Source organism: Rattus norvegicus, chromosome 1 (assembly GCF_036323735.1).
Source record: "Rattus norvegicus strain BN/NHsdMcwi chromosome 1, GRCr8, whole genome shotgun sequence".
Lineage (NCBI taxonomy): Eukaryota > Metazoa > Chordata > Mammalia > Rodentia > Muridae > Rattus > Rattus norvegicus.
In genome coordinates this window covers 203,353,445-203,373,895 of record NC_086019.1, presented here as the reverse complement: position 1 = coordinate 203,373,895, position 20,451 = coordinate 203,353,445, and the positions used below count along the sequence as shown (strand labels likewise).

The 20,451-nt window shown below is 51.4% G+C and overlaps 1 protein-coding gene across 3 annotated transcripts in view; it reads left to right on the top strand.

The window, feature by feature from the left end:
* The window catches only part of Stk32c (serine/threonine kinase 32C), an 81,001-nt gene that overhangs the window by 37,430 nt on the left and 23,120 nt on the right, over positions 1 to 20,451 (top strand). For 2 of the 3 annotated variants that reach the window (NM_001108922.1, XM_039085359.2), the window contains exon 2: positions 10,607 to 10,662. In NM_001108922.1, the coding sequence (NP_001102392.1) occupies positions 10,607 to 10,662 (56 nt within the window). Of the gene's footprint in view, positions 1 to 10,200; positions 10,396 to 10,606; positions 10,663 to 20,451 lie in introns of those variants that run through there. The other variant, XM_063269674.1, reaches the window with a different exon arrangement.

The window sequence follows — 20,451 nt, the reverse complement described above, 5'->3', positions numbered from 1 at the left end:
TCAAAGTCTGAGATTCGGAGGTGACCAATCTCGTTGTGTGAGGGTCAGCTTCCCAGTCTTTACTGTGCTATCAGTTCATGTCAGGGCTGACATTTACATGGCACTGGGCAGGACTCCTCATGCCAGCCAGCTGGGCTTGGGGTTGGACAACCGAGTAGGTTCCAAGGCTCAAAGCACAGCAGACACTGGGGCCAGGCTTGGTAAGGGTGGGGGTGGGTACCTTGGAGATCGAGAGGTGTAGTTCTATGTCACATACCTCTGAGAGCCTCTACTGGTCCCTGTCTGTTCCTTCAGAGTAAGAACTTAAAACATGGTTTCAAGTTCCCTGGCTGTTGCAGGCAGGACATAAGTGACCAGTGGGAAGTGAGGCTTCCCAAGCTTCTGGACTGGGTGGAGAGCAGATATGTGTGTGTTGGGTGGGTGTGAATGCCGTGGGTGTGAAATCGTATGAGTATGTGTGAGGATGCGAGTGTGCCTGTGCTAGTGTGGGCAAGATGAATGTGTGAGTGTGTAGGTGTATAAGTGTGTATGACTTGTGCTCTGAGTGTGTAAGACTGTGTCTTGTGCTCGGGGCCCTGGGTTGTAATGAGTATGAGGAAACAGTCTTCTGCTGCTTTGGTGCATGCACAGACGCTGACGCTCCTGTATGCTCCAGACTCCTCCCACACTGCACTTTGCCCGTTGCCTTAGCAACTTTCTGAGCACTGGTAAACCCCTGTCTGTGGAAGGATGTAAGAGATGCATCCTGCTGAGTCTTAGATGTTTCTCTTTCATGGTCAACCCTCCAGCTGAAGGAGATAGGGAGGGTGTGGGAGTGGGAAGTGGGGCAGGACCTGTCAAAGCACGGGGAGGTAAAACCCAGAGGAGGGACCACATGGTCTTGCATGTCTGAGGACTGTAGCCTGCTTCCCTGAGAATTGATGGGCAGTTGTCTTAGGTCAGCCTCCTAGCCACTCCTTCCTGCTGCCCTTGATCATGTTCATCCCAGGGCCTGGTGGTGAGGGCCAGAAGGCAGCAGCTTTTCCTTTAGTCTCCTCCCAACCCCTCTCTGCTGGAGGCTGCCGCTGGGGCTCATCTCCTAAAGACATCTATGGGGTTCTGTGTCTGCAGCTCTCTTTAGAGACCAAGGCAGCATTCAGACAGAACTTTTGGGTTCTGGTTGAGGGTTGGGCTGCTTAGACCCAAGGTTCTAGGGTTCTTCCTCTCAAGTGGGAAGGCAGAGAAAAGTGTGTTCTGAACAAAGTACTTGTACCTGCAGTGTGTATCAGGTGGAGAGCTCCACCATCCACCAACATGTGTGAGTTGTCCTATGGTTAAGGCACTTTAGCAGGGAGGATGCCTGGGATGTGGATTTCATGAAGGGGCTTTCTTGGGGTGGCTCTACTCTGGCTGTGACCTAGCCCTTCCCCTCTGTTTTCTAAATCCAAAGGGTGGAGGTGGCTGGCCCCTCTGTGTCATGGTAACAGTGTCCAACTCTGGCATCTCCTGGTTCAGTCCTGAAGGCCACTGTGAAAGAAATGGCTGTCCTTGAGCCCCGAAAAGCTTCCAGGCAGCGAGTGAATCCTGCCTTTGGGACAATGTGGAGGGATGCTTTTAGCAAGTTGATATTTTTCTACCATTTATTGTTAACATTTTTAGAACAAAACTCTTTCACGATGGAATGCCCTGTTCTCGCCCTTAGTCTGTGTGTGAGATGTGATTTTTCTGTAGTGAAATAAATGTTTCCTGTCCCAGTTCTTGGTGCTGTGGTATCTGACATGTGCCCTAAACTGTATAGAAAGGACTGAAGCATAAACATTGGTGTGTGTGTGTGTGTGTGTGTGTGTGTGTGTGTGTGTGTGTGTGTGTACATCCTTTTGAGAATCTGTGTGGATTGCATGAACAGGGACTGACAACTGGGACTCAAGCCACACAGGGACCATCCCTGAGCCCCAACTCTTGCCCCTGCTGGACATGGAGGAATGGTAGAGAAAGCTTTGAACCTGTATCTCATGGATCAGGATGCGAGTGTGGGGCTGTGCCATTCCTGACTTTGGCATGCCGAGGAGAAAGGGCACAGAGCATCCCTTGTCCTCAGTGAGCATCCTTGGCAGGCAGGGTACCAGTTGCTTCCCCTGTGCCCTTCATTCCAGGAAAGAGGAGGCTGAGGCTGTGGGAAAGTGCTGTTGACAGTCAGGGAAGGTGTTTTCGCCTCTGTGGAAGTGCTAATGTGTGTGAGAGTACTGAGTGAGTTCACACCTGCCTGGTTGTGAAACCCTGCTGCCTGCGCTAGGCAGATGCTGGCACTTCTCCCTTCCCCTTCTCTGCGCACTGGGTGTCTGCAGGTGATGGCGGAGAGGAGGTGAGGGCCTAAGACTGTGCTGGGCTTTGCTTCTTTCAGTAGCCCTGGGGTCTACACAGCCCTAGCCTTCATTCCCACCCTCTGGGAGGGACCGAGAAGTGAAAGTGCTGGGGGCAGCTTCCCCTGCAGCTTCCCCTGCATGAGGCCTGCCAGGCTTTTCCTGGCAGCTGCTATCCGAGGTCCTGACCAATTTCAGACGCATCAGAGTTAAGCACTGGTGTGGAGCCTCCCTGGGTTCTGTGGCTCTTGCGATGCTGCTGTCTTTCACCCTGCAGGATCTCAGCCTCTTTCATATCACATATTGCACAGTAGATGGGGCTCCCCTACACAGGATGTGATCTAGAAATGCAGAGACTCAAGCCTTCTCCCGCAACTGGGGTCTAGTACCTATTGCTTCTTCCTAGGACCCCTCCGTCTTCCTCCAGGCTGCTGATGGCCTGCAGAGCAGATGCCCAGATGCTGCGGCAGCCAGTGGAAGGGCAGCTTTGAGTCAAACTCCTTCAAGCTTTTGGCCTGGCCACATTCCCTCCACTCACCTTCAACCATGGTTTCAGGCAGAGAACTTGTTTCCCACACAAAATCCAGTTGCTGGCAAGGCCATCCCAGGTTCCTCTCAGGATGGCCTGTCTGCTTCATATTTTCATGATGAGGCTAATACATTCCTGGTACCACTCGGGAGAGCTAACTAGTGTTCTAGGCCCTTGGCTGGACTCTTGCTGTGTGAGGCTACTGCTGTACTCCAGCAGCCATCCACCCCAGCACTCAGGAGCACATGTACTCCAAACCTAGAATTCATATCTGCTGGGGGAGAGGGTTCCTGTGGTACTGAAAGGGGCCAGGGTGGCTTGCAGTGGAGGAAGCTCTGAGACCCTGAGCAGTGTGGAGGTATGGATAGTCCCTAGCAGCAAAGAGGTCTACAGAGAGTATGTATGGCTGTGATCAACTTTGGGGCAGCAGAGGACACCACAGGTTTCCTGTCTGCGATCCTGGAATCCTGTGACACAGCTAGACCCCGAATCCTTTAGGCCTCTGCAAGGGAAAGCCTGGATAAGAACTCCACTCTATCCTGCCTTACCAGCTCAGAGATTTGAATGATGGGAGCCCGGGCAGGTTTGGCTCTCTGACTCCCCAAACACCTGAGACCAGGAGCTGGTGGAAGTCCAAGTCTGGTGGTGACTAAAGCCAGCTTGGCATTACAGCAGTGGTACTCCCTAGGTCTCAGTGTTAAGTCATGGCAAGAGAAAGTAGAGCCTATGTGCAGGTATGTGCGTGCATGCACGTGCACACACACACACACACACACACACACACACACACACACACATGCACACACATCATCAGGATCAGTGTGTTCTCCCTTGTCTAATGTGGGGTGCTAATGGCTTGAATCTCCCAGGTCTGTCCCTGTGATTCTAAGGGTGTCGAGCACCTGAGGGGTTAGGAGAAGACAGGCTTTGGACAATAGGCTTCCCTGGGCCTTCTTGGGGGAAGCACTGCTACCCACAACTGTAGGAGAACCCCATGTTCCAGCCAGTATAGGGTAGGCTCTCTGCCCATACCAGGCAGCTTCCCCACAAGCCCCAGGAGCTGTGCTGTGGCTGGCCAGAGCCACTGTATTGATCTGACTGCTGCCCTAATTATTAATTTATGGAAGTTTCCATTGCAGTCTGGGGATGTCAGAATGGAACACGGGAACAGGATGCCAGATTGGCTCAGGTGGCAGGGCCAGGGTAGGCAGAACAGTCTGGGAAGTCATTACCAGCGGAAGCATTTACTGTAAACAAAAGGTGGGGGATGGGCCAGGTCATTGCCCCTACAGAGTAGTGGTGGAAGATCTCCAGGTTCCCCGGCCCTTGGCATGATCCTGGTTATGAGAAGCCAGGATTGTTCTGGAATCCAGGATCCCTCGGGAACTTCAGCTTTATCACAGCTACCTCTAAATCCCATGTCTGCTGCAGGGAAACACAGGAAGAGGTCTTTACTCCAGCCCCAGGGCTAGAGACAGAGACTACAGAAGATACAAGGGCAGGGCTCTGAGGGGCACCAGACCTCAGCCAGCTTCTGAGAGAAGGCCTGAAGGCAAGCATCAGGTAGCTAGGCAAAGAGATGGCAGAGGATGTTTCCAGACGGGACCAAAGGACCTGGCTGTGTTTTCCTGTGTGGCCTGGCTAACTGGGGTGACAGCTGAGGACAACATCCCTGGCAGTCCACAGAGTGACAGAGGCCACAAGTTCATGGCCCTAGAAGGCTACAATGCTCTGCTTGGGGCCAGCATGGTGGGAGATGGCTGAGGGAGTCTTCTGGGACTCACATCAGTAAGTACACTTGACTATTGCCTGCATCTTTGATGCTCTGGACTGAGGAGTCCAGCGTCAGATCCAGAGCAGACATCAACTTCCATACTCCTTACATCTGAACGTTTGTCCTTGGGGCCAGCAACATCTTCAGGATAAGGAAAGAGGTAACGTGGGGTCCAGCCAGGGCAGAAAATATTCTCCATTTTCACACCTTAGGACCCTAGATTTCTTGCGTATATATATATATTTTTTTTTTTGGTTCTTTTTTTCGGAGCTGGGGACCGAACCCAGGGCCTTGCGCTTCCTAGGTAAGCGCTCTACCACTGAGCTAAATCCCCAGCCCCAGGACCCTAGATTTCTTTGCCGGCTAACTGGTCGATCCCATTCAGCTTTCTCGAATAGGAAAGAGTGCCATTTTAGTCTTGAGCAGCTCAGAGTCAGTCAGTCAGTCAGGCAGAGAGGGCTGCTCCTGGGTCCTGCCTGTACCATGTAGGTGTCCAATTGCAGAAAAGAGTTGGATTTGCTGGCTCTTCACTGGTTCCTACCAAGGCAAGAGACTGTACCCCAGGTAGCCCATGATTCTGGGCCACACATTTTATAGAAGCCATGGGACCATGGCCAGCCAGGCCAGTCATTCCAGGTGGAGGATTTTCCTCATGAGACTTTTCTGGGTCATGGACTGAACGGTGAATTTTACTTGTACTGTGCAATCTTGTCATCACTTTAGATGCTTTCCCCCTTCGTGTGGAGCTGTCCTGTGGGTGAGGGACTGGCACTGTAGGAGGATGTGGAGGACTTGAGGCTCTCACAGGTTACCAGGAGAGAGAGTCCGTACTGTGAAAGGCTCCCAGCCTAGACTCCATCTGAGGCTACTGGCAGCACCGTCCATCCTGGCTTTTCTCTGTCCAGCACTTAAGTTCCTGAGTCTCTCCTGGATTTGGACAGGACTCTCTGGAGACATCTTGGGAATGTGGAGAGCACAGCTGCCCCTCCAGGCCTGCGGGGGAGGCCTTCAGGCTGTGCATTGATTGTGTCACGGATAACAATAGAATGACTCACGGTGCAGCCCTGAGTCTATTTTTACTTTCCCGGGGACCATCTTCCTTCTGCCTTCCTCACAGGGGCATGCTTTTGTCTGTTTTAGGAAAGGACCGTGTTTTAACTTAGAGCCTAGTGACTTAGCACTTTCCCATTGCTTCCTCTTGGGAAACAACTGCTTTTATGCTTGCCATAGTCTGCTTGGTGAGCTCAATGTCAGAGCTGAGGTGGCCTGTTTGGCAGGGGAGGAGGCCTGGCCTGGTCACTTGCACCCAGATTGTTTGTTTATTTTTTTAGGAGAAGCATGTTCAAATACCTGTTGGTTTTGCTTAGAATTTTGTGTGAACTGTGATGCTTTTGGCTTTCCCTTGACTGTTTTTGATATTGTCATAGGAATGATTGCGTCATCTGCCCCTTCCAGCTACCCTTCATTTGCTTACCATCACAGGACCAGTGGGCAAGACTCCATGAATGATCTAAACAGGCCAAGGACTCTTGTGTGAAAAATGCCTGCTCGGGCCCCACTGTCAGAGCAGCTGGCAGACACAGAGAAACCAGAAAGGAAGGAGGCCGTGCTGACCATCTTCAGCCAGAGAGCCCTTGTCTTTCCTTTGGTGTGTGTTTCCCACCTCACTCCCTCGGGGTTGAATGAAGGTCTCGGGATCATGGTCAGACGTCACATCGAGGGCACACGTGTCTAGAAGTTGTCTGAGTTCCCAGGCTGGGACACTGAGATACCCTGTTTCTTCCTGCTGGGTTTAGTTTTGTGGTTGTGAACCCAACGAATGACTTGAACAGCACTCTGTGTGGCTCCTTGGTACCCCACATCCTTGAGAAAAATAGTTTCAGGGCTCCAGGCACAAGAGAGATGACCTGCCCCATATAGCAGTGACTGCTTGCAGCCACACTCTGCAGAATAAAAGCTTCCCTTGAAGAATAAATATTTTAAAAACCCTCGATTCTGAAATATTTATTTGCCCCGGGAAGCGTCTGTGCCCACGCTCTTCAGCGTGTAGTACGAATGGAAGGCATCTGGAGGCCTGGAGCTCTGAGCTGGGCCACTTCCTTGCGTGCGAGACAGACCGCCTCCTCTTCAAACACCAGTTTTGATTGGAGCAGGGGATGCGTACATGTAAGATGAATCTGTTGGGGATTGAACTAGTGTTTTCTTCTTCTTACTTGATAATTTATGAGGTGTTGAACACTGGGGATGGGTGATTTCACCTCACAATTACAGGACGAATAGCGCCGTCTTGTACAGACTGTCCTGTTCAGCCCTCATCTGGGCTCTTTCTTCTGCCCAAGGTCAGCTTCGAAAGTGTCCCCTGTGGTGATCTCCTAAAAACGGGCAGTCTGCACCCCCTTTCCCAAAAGCCCTTCCACTCATTTACCTAGTGTATTTTCTTCCACACCCGAGTTTTCATGTCTCCCAAATGAGGAAAAGACTGAAAAGAGGCCCCAGGGCTTCAGATTCTTCTGGGTACCGGGTTGGGGGAGCGTTGCTGTTATCTGGACTCCTGGCTGCTATGGGACCCTAAAGAGAGGGGGAGGAGCCTGCATCTGGGGATGGTCTGCATCACGGCTGGTGCTAACCATCTTCGGAGCTGAGGCCAGCCGAGTTTGCCAGGAGACTGATGGTAAGTAGAGCTGGCCAGGTGGCTCACAGGGACAAGCCTGTAGTTGACAAGGCAGGTTTGGGGAAGTCAGGAATCTCTGTTTTGATTTTTTTTCACACCAAAGACAGCTTCACATGCCCATTGGCCATTGTTGCCATGAAAGTGGGTTGTCTCAGTGAAGAACTTGGTACCCTCAGCTTGGCGGAGTCTTCCTTGTACAAGCCATGTTCACTTCTGACTGGGGAACTCCCATAGCAGCCGCATCTCCCTGTTTTTATGAATTGGTTATGAAATGATTGTGCCTGAGAGGCTTGTGTACTGAAACTTGAAGCCACCTGGCACCTGCTTCTTTTCAAGGCCACAGCCAGCATAGAGTTGTGCCTGCCTGGCTCCCTCACCTACTGCAGGAGCTGGCAGAGGAGATCCTCATGTGCCCCGAGCAGAGGAGGAAACCAGAGCTCCAAGGAGATGGGCACACGGGCAGCAGCCACAGAGCTGTCCAGCCCACCACAGGAAGCTGAGGGCTGGTGGGAGGCCACAGACAGGCCAGTGTCCAAACCACCGGTCTCACTGAGCCCACGCTGGCTCTGCACCCAGCAGATCCTGTAAGGAGGAGCCTGGAGACTTGGTTGTTGTTGTTGTTTGTTTGTTTTATTTTTTTTCTTTTTTTCGGAGCTGGGGACCGAACCCAGGGCTTTGTGCTTGCTAGGCAAGTGCTCTACCACTGAGCTAAATCCCCAACCCCTGTTTATTTGTTTTAAAACAGGGTCTCATTATATATCCTTGGCTAGCCTGAACTCGATATTTAAACCAGGCTTGCCTTGAATTTGTAGAGACCCACCTGCCTCTGCATCCCAAGTTCTGGGATTAAAAACATGTGCCATGACACCCTGCCTTCCTAGAAGGCTTCATCCCACACACCTGGATGGTGATATTGGCTGTGCAGGTGTCTGAGCATGGCGTAGGACAGACGGCTGCGGCAAGATCCCCACATGCCTCTGACCTGTTATTTAACGTATTTTATTCCCTATCCTTTCCTGCCAGAAAAGATTAAACTCAGAAAATCACTTGTGTTCTGCAAAGGCTAGTTGTCTTAGCTGAGTTCCTGTGTGAACTCACAGCTGTCGGGTAGACACTTGATGCTCTGCCTTCTGCCGGATGCCGAGGGGCTGCCAGGGACATCACAGTGAGCCGCCCACAAGCAGGGGGATGCCTAGTTTGTTTCTCAGGTGGTTTGGGGCTGGACTCTAGGCACCACTGGGGCTGGGGGTAGGGGTCCAACAGACAATGCTGGCATTCTGGAGGTGGGCAGGGAGTCTCATACTTCTCTCCATCTGTTGGAGTGGATGAAGCTGCTAGACTGTGGGTGGGTGCTTGGGGGAGTTAGGGTCTCATGTGCAGCTGTAGGAGGCCAAGGACCTCTAGATAGCAGAAGCTGTATTTGAGTTCTGAATGGGCAGGCACAGGAATCAAAGCTTGCTGGTGGAACCCAGTCTCCAAAAACTACACCGTGGCTGGCCCAGGCTTGTTCCCCTCCATCAAGATGCTGGCACACACCCTAAGGTTAGTGCCTAGCCTCCACTCACAGCCTGCTGATTCTGCTTCTGATGCAGACCCCTTCTCCAGTCGCTGATCATTGCAGTTAGAACCTTGTGTGACACTTCATCACATCTATCCCTTCACCTTGCTTCATGGCTTTGTGCAGATCCAGGGCTATGTGGCAGGCTGGAGCCTAAGAGAAGATCCCAGTACATCGGAGCCTCTGTTGAATGGTGTCTACACATTCCCACTGTGCCCACCATGCCGCCACTCCCTCACCATACTCTTTTAGCTTTGTCTCCGCATGAGTGGGCTTGGACAACCAACCTTCCTGCCCTAGCTGGAAGATGTAATGGCTTGTCCCAACAGCAAATGTGTTTTCCTGCTCATCGGAGCTGGGCAGTGGGGCTGGCTGCCACCCACCCTGCTGTGAGTGCTTTCTCATTGCAGTATTCGGGTTTTCTCAAAAATAAAAGAAAAGCTGTAAAGTGATGAATGGCTGAGGAATGAGGCTCGGATGAGTTTGAGTACTGAGGGCAACGTATGTGTGTGTCGGCGGGGGTGGGGGAGCTGAGGTCTCCAGCAGGTGGCTACCAACTAGGCTGCCTTAGGGTCAGAGATCCCAGCCTGGAACATGCTGTCGCATGTTGTTCAGGCCTGGTGAGATGCTTGTGTGTTCTCACCCGTGAGACCTGCACCCATTCCCTACAGGCCTCCCTGACATGCTTGCCAGCCCTGGTGCTTGGCACCCTGTCTGTTTCACTTACTCCTCAACCAACCTAGTTTCCACTCGGGCAGCAACACAATGCCTGCCTCATTAACCATAAGCTAGGAAGAAATGGAAGTCCCACCCCTCCCAAAATCTCCAGAGAGAAAGTGGTTATGGAGTGAACGTGTAAGGTTCCAGGAGCCACAGGCAGCCTGGGTCCTCTCTGGGGTAGGCATCTATGCAAAAAGGCCCAAAGCCTTGGGTAGACTTCCAGGTGGAGTGGTATACACTTGAGGACCTAGGCTTCTATCCTGGATTAGTTAGAGGGACCTGTCTAAGTGGTGCTGGGCAGAAATCCAGGCTGCCTGAGCCCATCCCTCAGGCCCTACATGAGAAAAGGACAGTAGAAAAGACTGGCCCATATTGACCCCAGGGGATCAGGTCACAGCTAGAAGTCTGTGAATCAGAGCTCTCCTCTGACAAAGATTCGGTGCACAGGTAGGTGGTGCCCAGCTCATCAGGCCTGTGGCAGCAGAGGCTGCATCAGTGGGCACTGGCGATCCCTGGGAAAAACAAGCAGGCTGTGTTGAATGTTGTCCTGCGCTGTTCCTCATTGTTAATTAAGAATCATTATAATCCCAGGCCTGTCCAGTGAGCTGTAGCAGGGCCAGCGCTCCATCCTGTTGTCAGTGAATCCCAGAGCAGGGGCTGGGTCTCCAAGGGCTGAGATACCTGGCTTTCCTGTTGCACATTTTTTTCATGGGATACGATGTCAGTGGAGTTGCTGGTTTGCAGATTTGCAGCTGAGGAAGTCTGGAAGCCTGACTGTGGTCGTCTACGTGTCCCTACCTCATAGTAATCCTGCAAGGAGGGTCTGAGCCATCCCTTGCACAGCTGGAGTTCACCCAAAGACCTGATTAGCCCTCCTGAGGGGTCGAGTGGATGGGTCTCTGATGGACTGCAGGATTGTTAAGCAGGGGCATGCATGCTTCTTAAGGGTGGGGCTTGTGCCTAGTTTGGGGCCTTTCCACTGCCTTACCTGGTATCTCTTTGCTTTGTTTCACAGTGAACTTCGACCACTTCCAGATTCTGAGAGCAATTGGGAAAGGCAGCTTTGGCAAGGTAAGGAAGAGTCTCTGGGTGGGCCGGTGGAGGGTGGAGACGTATGGGACCATGGAGCTACATACAGATTTACTCCATTCTTCCTTAGAGAAGCCCTCCACCATCTTCTAGGCAGGGTCTCTGAGCTCTCAGCTCAGCTGACAACAGATCATGGTCTGGTTTAGTTCCATAGAACCTTGGTCACCCTGTAAGGGATTCTGTGTTCCAACATGCACCCACTCACAATACCGTAGCTATCTTGCAGTCTGAGTGATTTCCTCAATAAGTCTTGTAAGGCTGCATCGTGGGGCCAGCTCCCCAAGACTCAGGATCTACTGTGACATCTCATGGACCTGCCAGCTGAGACATCAGTTCGGGCCACACACTTTAGTTCAGAGGCCAGGTTGCATCTATGTTGTTTCCTTAGGTGCAAGGTGACAACCCAGTGTGTCTGCCCAGCCTTCTTCCTCCAGACCAACCCCAAGCAAGGCTCTTGTCCCTCAAGCAGGCACCCTGTGGAGTCTGTCTCCACTTGTCTTTCCTCTCTTGGCCAGATCTAACTTCCTGATTGCTGCCTTGTGGTAGCTACAGATTGGGGGTAATTATAACTCAAAGAGATTTAACAAGAGCTCTGAAAAGCCTGGAATTAGCCCTCAGCTTCTGCAGCACGACGTGCTGTGGATGGACCCCTCCTGAACAGACGTTTGTGTTCAGCTGTCCGGGCACTTCCCTCCCCTCTAGCCTCGCAGCTGTCTGTGCTGCTGAGTCTATTTAGGCTCCGAAAGCCTTCTCTAAAGAGATTGTGCCGCCACCAGAGTACAAAGCACAGGGTGATTGAGGGTGATTAATTGCCCCTACTTCATTGTGTCACAAAGGATGGCTGTTCTGGTTGCAGAAGCCTGGGGTGAATTAAGTCACAGCAGATGAGCGCTTAGCCCAGTGTGGACAACAAACCACAGGGAGGCGTCTCTAGTCCCCTGGGCCCCAGAGGCTCCTATGGGCCAACTGTCTTGAGTCTGTGAGGATGGTTAGCCTGAGTCTAGTTGAGACTCCTCTGTGCGGAGGTTGCCAGGGCCGCAGAGGGGGCAGGGAAGGGGGTCAGGCAGGTGAGGTTTGTGCAGTGGCAGAGAACAGCGACTGGAGCTGGGGTTAGGAAGTAGCCGATCCTGGGAGGTGCCTTGATCAGGAGGCATTCAGAGCCTAGGTCTGAAGAGGGCTGGGTTGTAACATCCGAGACTGAAGACCACCATTAGTGGGCTAGGTTGGGCTCAGGAAATGAAAAGGGTAGGTGCTGTTTTCCAGGGATGTTTCCATTTCCTTCCCCTGGAGGCTTTCAGGGCACCCGTTACCCAACCCTTCTTGTGTCTACTGCCCCCCTCTACTCCTTCGGGGGGTATCCCTGACCCTCAAGAAGGCAGCATCTAGCATGTCCTATCGTATGTCAAGTTTGGAGAAACTCAGGGTTATGGCTCCTGTGACCAAGTCTTGTCTTTGAGAGCTGTTGAGCTGGGAGCAGGCTGCTGTGGGGGTTGGGGGTGGTACAATTGGAACGCTCCTTCCAGACCCCAATTAGCTGCCTAATTGGGTCACCAGGAGTCTTAGGCTGTGGCTGTCTGGTGGGTATTTGAGAGAGTAATAACTCACAGACTAGGTTCTGTCTTTGCTACTCTCAGTGGTCACAGTACGAGACTCGGGCTGGAAGGAGTGGGGGCCTGGAAGGGAAGCTGGGCTGCGAATCCATCCACCTGCATGCTCTGCTTCAGAGGCTGACTTCCCTGCAGACAGCTCTTCCTATAGGTGAGACAGATGAAACCCACCGAAGCCCCGCCGTGTGCAAGGCAGTGGCAAAAATATGTGCACCTGAGACCAATGTTTCCAGTCAATGTTTCTTTAACCAATGGCTACTTCCCCTGTTGGAGCCATGACTCTTGGAGATGGGCTATACAAATTTGTTATAACTAGTCCTTGGCTGTTTTCTCAATTTCTTAAAAAGATAAAAACAAAAACCCTGGTAAACTATATATAATATTGGTCATGTTTTGGATGCACAATCCCCATGTCACCATGGTCATGTTGCTATGTGACAGATTTCAGTTTCATCCTGCAAAAACCAAAGTCGTCTTTGTTAAGTGGTAACTCTCTCTTGCCCCCTTTCCAGGCTCTAGCAGCAGAATTCTGCATTCTGTCCCTATGGTTTTGCGTACTCAGGACACCTTGCCTTAGTTATTTCTAGCTGCTATGACCGAAGCACCAGTATTGGATGCTGGAGCAATAAATATCTCTAGTAGTTACTGATGCTGGAAGTTCAAAATGGAGACAGATATGTGCCGGGTGGCAGCTAGCTTCCTGGATTTGCCCCTCAGATGGTGGAGAGAGGTCAGAGTTCCCTGGGGTTCCTCATCAGGACATGCTTATTCATGAGTCTTCCCCACCCTCAGGATTTGCTACAAACACCTACTTGCTTAAGATTTTAATGCAGGAATCTGGGAGGGGGGGTCACAAACATTAAATATGCTATAGTAAGTGGAATTGTGAAAAACGTGTCTTTTGTTTCTGGTTGGGTCCATGTAGCTAAGAGTCCTCAATGTTTGTACGTGTTGTAATGTGTGTCAGGATCCCTTCCTTCTGAACGTGGAGCAATCCTACTGACCCGTGTACAGTGTTTTCCCATTGATGGACTCTTGGCTGTGAACATGAGTGTACAATGGTTTCTTGATCTTCCTGCTTTAAATTCTGTTGCTCAGAGGGGAATTGCCGAATCACAGGGTGATCTTTATATGACTTTAGAGGGACGGCAAAGGCTGAACTGTGTTAAACCATTTTACCATCCTACCATAGGGCATACCATTCCACATCCCCACCCATACTTGTCAGGATTTGGTTTCTGGCCGTAGCCTTCCCAGCGGAAGCAAGAGGCTGTCTCCTTGTGTTTCCTTGATGGTGACAGATAGATCTGCTGATGAGATTTCTTATGTCTCAGAGGAGCCTGGCAGGGCAGTGTCTGAGGCTCAAGTCTCTGTTGTGGAAGGCCCAGGCTCCTCTGGCCTCCAGCTGGAGTCTTGAGGGCTGATTTTATTGCCATGAATTTGTTGAGCAGGAAGCCCCTTTAAGTTGTTCCTGGGAGCAGAATCTGCTGGGGTTGTTTCCATAAGGTGGAGTGAACTGGGACACACAGGCAGGATGTTTGGGAATATAGCTCAAGACAGAAATACAGAAATAGAAAGGCAAACATTGAATGACTGGCAGAGAGATAGAGATGAAAACTAGAAGGACCAACTGGTTGAAATTCCCACCATCAGTTTGAGATAGAATGATGTTGACCCTGACCACCCGATGGGGCCATCTTTTTGAGTATTGGCTTTATACTATGTCCTCCTTCATCAAGCATGAACTGAGTGCCCAGAGTCACCAGCAGGCTCTAGTGGCCTTCTGACTCAGGTGTCAGAGCTTCGCACCCAGCTTTCTCATTTAACCAATGCCCTGAGAAACATCCTATTGGAATCCTGCACATCTCTGTGGGAAGGATACTGACTGGTGCTACATAGACTTGCTCTTCTTCTAGGCGTCCATCCATTCTGGGAAAAACAAGCTGGTCTTGAAGAGCAGGAGACCCAGCTGCTTAGGAGTAAGACCTCAGGCCTAGACTGGAGTAGAGGAGAAGGAGGCTAGGTTTCCCTCCCCAGAAGTCACTAAGACTTCATTCAGACCGCCTGAACGAAGCCTCTGTGTGAGCTGTGGCTGGCTTTGACTTGGGCATAGACAGAAGGAGAAAGGGGGTCTGAAATATGTTGGGGGAAGACTAGCAGTGAGAGCAGAAGTGGTAAGGGACCTACAGGATGAATCTTTAGCAGATCTGGTGCGTTCTTAGGAAACCGTCCCTGCACTTGTTGCTTTTCTGTGCCTTTACCACACAATATTCAGGACCACAAAGTGGCAGGCCTGGGATGTCAACTGAACCCTTCATTCATGTGGTCCATATTTTATTGTCATGTGTTCTTAGAGTTGTGTACTGTGCTATTCTGTGTGGTGTTTGGTTTCTGTAGTCAGGAATTCATTTTCCTAGTTGGAGACTTGGTTGCTCTGTGTACCCCATGTTGCCCCTGCCCCAGGGGCAAAGGGAAGGACTGCTTCCTAGAGCTCCATTATGGCTGGGCAGAGGCTGGACAGACTTGAATACAGGACTTGTACCCAATCTGGGGTCCAGGCAGTGAAGAGAGTGATCTTGCAGCCTGTGGGCTTTTCTTGCTGGAAAGATAGGATCTGCTTCTGGTTTCCAGTGGGTGGGAGGAGTTTTAGAGGCAAGTTTCCTGTGATGTGCTAAGCAGGCTCAAGGCTGAATGTTAATGTTGTCATTGCTATCTGTAGGCAAGGTGTCAGTCCTAAAGATCCTCTGAGACATGTCACTAGCAAGTGGAAGGTCAAGGAAACACTAGGAAGATCCCAAGGAGACCCCTGACTCCTGGGTCTGGATGTCCTTTAGGGAGTGCAAGGGCACTGGTCCAGGTGGGGATTTGAATACCTTGGTTGGCTTTGGGACAGCAGACATAGTTTGCTGTTTTGGCAGGAGTGTTCTTCCACCCTAGGGCCTTATGAGCCTAGTTTCAATTTGGATAAGTCCCATCCATCTTTGTCTCTAACCTCCCTACTTCTCTGGTCACTCTCTGTTCCTTAGACCCCCTTCCTTCTTCTCTCCGTCCCCAGACCACGGCCAGCCATGGCTCATACATACAGAGAGGCTTCAGGGTGACTTCTGGGGAGGGAAACCTGGCCTCTTTCTCCTCTACTCCAGTCTGGGCCTGAGATCTCCTAAGCAGTTGGACCTTGTATTTTGGCTGCAGAGCTCTCGCAGAAGGACTGATAGAGCCATTGTGTGGAAAAGGAAGGACTGCGCACCAATAGAAAGACTCAGACCCAAATACACAGTCACCTTCTTTTCAGTTTATAGAAGAAGTAAGAGATTTGGTGTGAAAGGCCTTTGACATCGGCCTTAACCACTCCCGGAGTTCTGCCTCTGCTCAGTCCCCAAATCCTTAGATTAAATCCAGGGGAGGCTTGAGCCAGAGGAAGACCATCTTCAGGTGTAGACGTGCAATTTGGGGGCTTTGTTGGCTGTTGTGCAGCTGGACCAGGGTCCTCTTGCCCCTTCCTGACAGATCTGTTAACATGGCCCCCAATGAGGACACCCTGCCTCTGCCCAGCATTTCAGAGACAAGGCAGCACTGGTTGCCATGGCAACCTCTCCGTGGCTGCATCCTGCCAGGAGTATTGTGGGACATCACTGGGCCTATGGTTCACTAGCTCTGTCTGTGGAGGATCCGGTTCTCAGATTCTCCACACAGCAGCAGGAGGCCAGTCACAGCCACAGAGAGCTCAGAGACGCCTAACTTCTGGGATGTGATTGCTGGCATGATTAATGCTGCATCATGGGGTCCAGGGTCACCCCTGGGGCTGCTGGAGCCAGTTCTGCCTGGAGCTAATGTGGATCACTCACGATACCAGGATGAGAAGGTCACTGGGAAGCAGCCTGTGTCAGCTCAGTTGGGCAAGTGGTACTGTACTCTCTGGGTTCCTTGTTCTCAGCCAGGGGACTCTGATACATCCAGCCGGATGGAGGGCAGTGTTCCGACCTTTGATGCTTACATCAGTTGTCAAGTGACTTTCTTACCTTTAATTGCCACCATTTTCTTCCAAGACATCTAGGCCCTGAATCCTGAACTCTGTGGTTTTGCATATCAAATATTTGTGCTGTAGATGTTAGGGCCATTGCCCTATGGCCCCATTATGGTTAGCTGTCACAGTGTGGATGTCATCTATGAAAAGTACCACTAGAGTAAGTTCAATGTGGCCACTAGAGTTGTCAATGGCAGTGACAAGTTTCCAGATGCTGCCCGGTGCTGCTAACCCTGGTCACAGATGCTGTGCTCCCTGCAGGTGCTTGGGCTTTATTTTCGACAGCTTGTGACCCTCCAGTTCTACAGCACACAGGCTCTGGCTAAGGCATCTGCCTCTTCCCTTCTTACAGACATCCTGCCGTCTACCCCACTGGCAGAAGTTGATGAGACCTTACTAGGACCAAGCAGATTTGGTGGTGCCATCTCATTTGTCAGGGGGTGTGCCCTGGAGACCTCAGAACAGTGACATCTGTTAGCTGTGTTGGTTGTGAGCCAAGACGGTTTGAAACTGCCTCTTGTTTGTACCTTTGCTGATTGTGGAGAAAGTGTCAGAAAACATGTACACATTAGTCATGGAGGGGAGGGGTGAGGGGGCTCCTGTTAGGAGGACCTTATATCCCCTTGTGGGACCACAGCAGCAGCAGATGGGGCCCAGAGAAGGACTGCAGAGACACTCAGACTGGACAGTTGTCAGGTCCAAGTGAGTCTTGTACAGGGTGGCCCAGCTGCAGGGTGCTTGCCCTCACCCGCCCACCAAAGAGCTCTGTCATTCAGGCCCAGGTTGACTCTGGGATGTAAACTTTGAGTGAATCATGACCTTTTCTACCTGGGACGCTCATTGGAGAGGTGGCCTTGGGGCACTCAGTTTGCTTGATGGTTTTTGAACTTCTTGTGGACCCCCAAGCACACACCTCTACAGATGCCATCTGGGCCCTGTCCTCACCCCAGGAGGCTCCCTGTGCCTGCCCACATCAAGCGAGTCTCCATGAGTAGCCTTTCTCCATGAAAGCCAGGGCTGCTGGCTAGGGTGGCTTTGAAGAAGGGAAAGTGCTGAGGATCAAAGAGACCTCCACCCCATCCAGGGGTGGGGGTAAAAGAAGCCCCACAGGAGTCCTGAGCAGAGCTACAGGGGTTCCTCAGATGACCTGAAGGTCAGGAGGTGAGGTCAGCATCAGCTGCAGAAGGCTGATCAAGGGGAGGGGCTTAGTTCTCCTGAGGGCAGCTACACTTTGAGTCTTGGCTGGGAGTACCACCAGGGCTGTGGGGGCCCAGGAGTCACATGGTAGGCATCAAGGTTGCTGTGGGAGCCAGGGACGCTGTGGTCTGCGGTACCAGGAGCCTGTTGCAAGTCCCTCTTCTAACAGCTTGTTCTGGACTTGCCTCCTGGCCACCGCCCCACCGAGCCAGCACGCAGCAGAGCGTTTACCACATGCTCCTAAGTGGGACAAAACACGATGTGAATGTGCCAGGCCTGCCTCTCAGGGTCATCCAGGCAGCGCTGGTGCCTTAAAAATAGCTGTTTCCCTTGCGACAGGCTTAGGCAGAGAGCTCTTGCTTTCCTCCCTGCACAGGCATATGAAGGCCACCTGTCATCCCCCTGGCACATCTGGTCCCTGGGTGGCTTGACTTCGGAGGACCAAGCAAGTGTGTTCAGCTGAGGGTGGCCCTGCTGAATGCCAGGTGCAGGATGGTCACCCCCTGCTTCTTGGGCTTGGAGGAGCTCCCCTTGCTGGTGAAGCTCATGGGGCTGACAGACAGAGCCGTCCGAGATACGGGTCGTGCTTTGAGGTTCTTAGGAAGCTATGACTGCCTTGCATGACCTCTGCTCACCGTGCAACTTGCTTCCTCCTCTGCCTGTGCACCCCAGAGACCCCTTTGTTCTGAGACATCAGCTGGCTCTGGTTGTCACCACCTGTGGGAGCCTCATGCCTTGTGATACTAAACAAGTTTCTGTGTCCTGGACAACAGGGCAAGTGTTGATCCTTTCCAGGGAAGACTGTGTTCATCTTAGGCTGAACTTGGGGTTCCAGCCTCTACACAGAGCAGAGCTCAGTGCTAGTGCTGAGCAAATCCTCCACTGGTCACTGCAAACAGCAGCCTTCAGGTCATCCGGAGCCACTGAAGTCCACAGCTCCAAAACAGAGGAAAGGCTTACAGTGGCCTACCACACGCCTGTCCACCCTGTGGAAGCCAAACTTCTTCCTTGTCCCTCCCTTGTGTTAAACTGAATTACAGAGAGCAGCCCACCTCTTATGTTTGTGCTGCAGTTGGTACCTTCACAACACAAGGTCTTAAGCATGGCTACAGAACTTTTGCACACCTCAAACAGTCAACAGTGTGGTTGTGAGAGCACTCAGCAGACTCAGGGTCTTCCCAATGGCCTTATGGCTGTTATCATTGATACTGCTCAGGTTGACGGTGAGTCTGTACAGGAGTGTTTGGTCCCCTTGCTCCGTATCGGCCTCTCCTTCCCCTGCTGTGTGGTTCTGATTGAGGCCCAGGCTGCTCTGTCCTGAGGGACCCTATCTGTGAGCTTTTCTTCATCTCCACGTAGTCTTTATCAGATTATCAGAAGCAAACCTTCGTCCTCAGAGAGCCATGCTTCTGCCCAAGACCCCTGTGCATCTGACGTTGGCAGTGGCTATCCAGAGAGCCCACCATTTGTATATTGCAGCCTGGTTCGGGCTGCACTGCCTTCTTTCTGAACACTCTGGTGTAGAATTCATCTCAAATTTGCCTTCCAGGTCTGGAGGAGTTTCTCACTGGTAGTCTCACTGCTGTTTAGGCCTGTTTCTGTCTTGTGTCTCTTCTCTTACTTGGGCTCTCCCTCTCCTCCACTCTATCACTGCCTTTTTTTTTCCGGGGCTGGGGACCGAACCCAGGACCTTGCGCTTCCTAGGCAAGCGCTCTACCACTGAGCCAAATCCCCAACCCCCTATCACTGCCTTTTAAGGACCATGGGGCAGCATCAGATGCCCTTGGTCCAGTATGATATCCTCCTTTCTAAGGGGCTGTAAAGCCCCTTTCCCACGCATAGTAACACATCTACAGGTTCCAGAACTAAGCCATGGGCACTTCTAGAGGACATCATTGCTGGCCGAATCATGATCTATTGCTATGTCTTAGGTGTGCCGACAAGCCCACAGGCCTTACGTCTCATGCTTTAGCCATGCCTGTGTGCTTCTGCAATATGACTTAGGGTTAATTCCTGGAAGTGGAGTATGTGGGCTGGAGGGCGGTGAACACGAATTGTGCTTGAATTGCCAAGTCCCCCTGTATAGGGGTGGCACCATTGTCTTCCATGGGGTGACTGCCACAGGGCGTGTTGCCAGCTGCTTGGACTTTTGCCAGCCTGGTAGATGAGGCATGGCAGCTCACTTAGCTTGGCCTTGCACTCCTCTTATGGTAGTCTAACTTGCCTACTTTATTTCTATTTTTCTCTTTAGTTGGTATGTTTGTTTCTAGAGCATAATGTCTATTAGAAATGACAACCCTTATTTCTGACCTAAGTTGCAAATATTTCCCATCCGTTTATACAGGTTTTCCTTTGCATGGTATTTTCTTTTATGCAGCTGCTTTTAAAATCAATTATGTTCCAAACTGTTTTTGGATTTCAGAGCCACAGAAATGTGTCCGTACTTCTATTTAGAGACATCGTCGTGTTTTCTTCTATTGCTTCTGGGTTTTATGTGTCAGGATAAAGCTCATAACCTGGAGCCCATTCTGGCTTGCAGTGTCAGGCATGAATCAAATTTTCATATAACAACTTAGTTGATGCTGATAACATCACTTATTAAAAATTCGTTTATTTTTTTTTCAGAGCTGGGGACCGAACCCAGGGCCTTGTGCTTGCTAGGCAAGCGCTCTACCATTGAGCCAAATCCCCAACCCCAAAAATTCGTTTTTTAGCTTAAGTCCGAGAGGCCACTGTCATGGCACAAGAAGTGTCTTTGTGCACTTTGGTCCGTTTCATGATTATCTGTTCTGTTCCACTGGCCTGCTTGTCTCCTCACATATTGGTGGCATGCTCATGAGACCATCCCTTGGTGTGCATGAGAATGTTTCTAGAGAGTTTTACCTCAGGAGGAAAACCCACCTACAATGGGCACAGCGCCATTCCATGGGATGGAGATGCAAA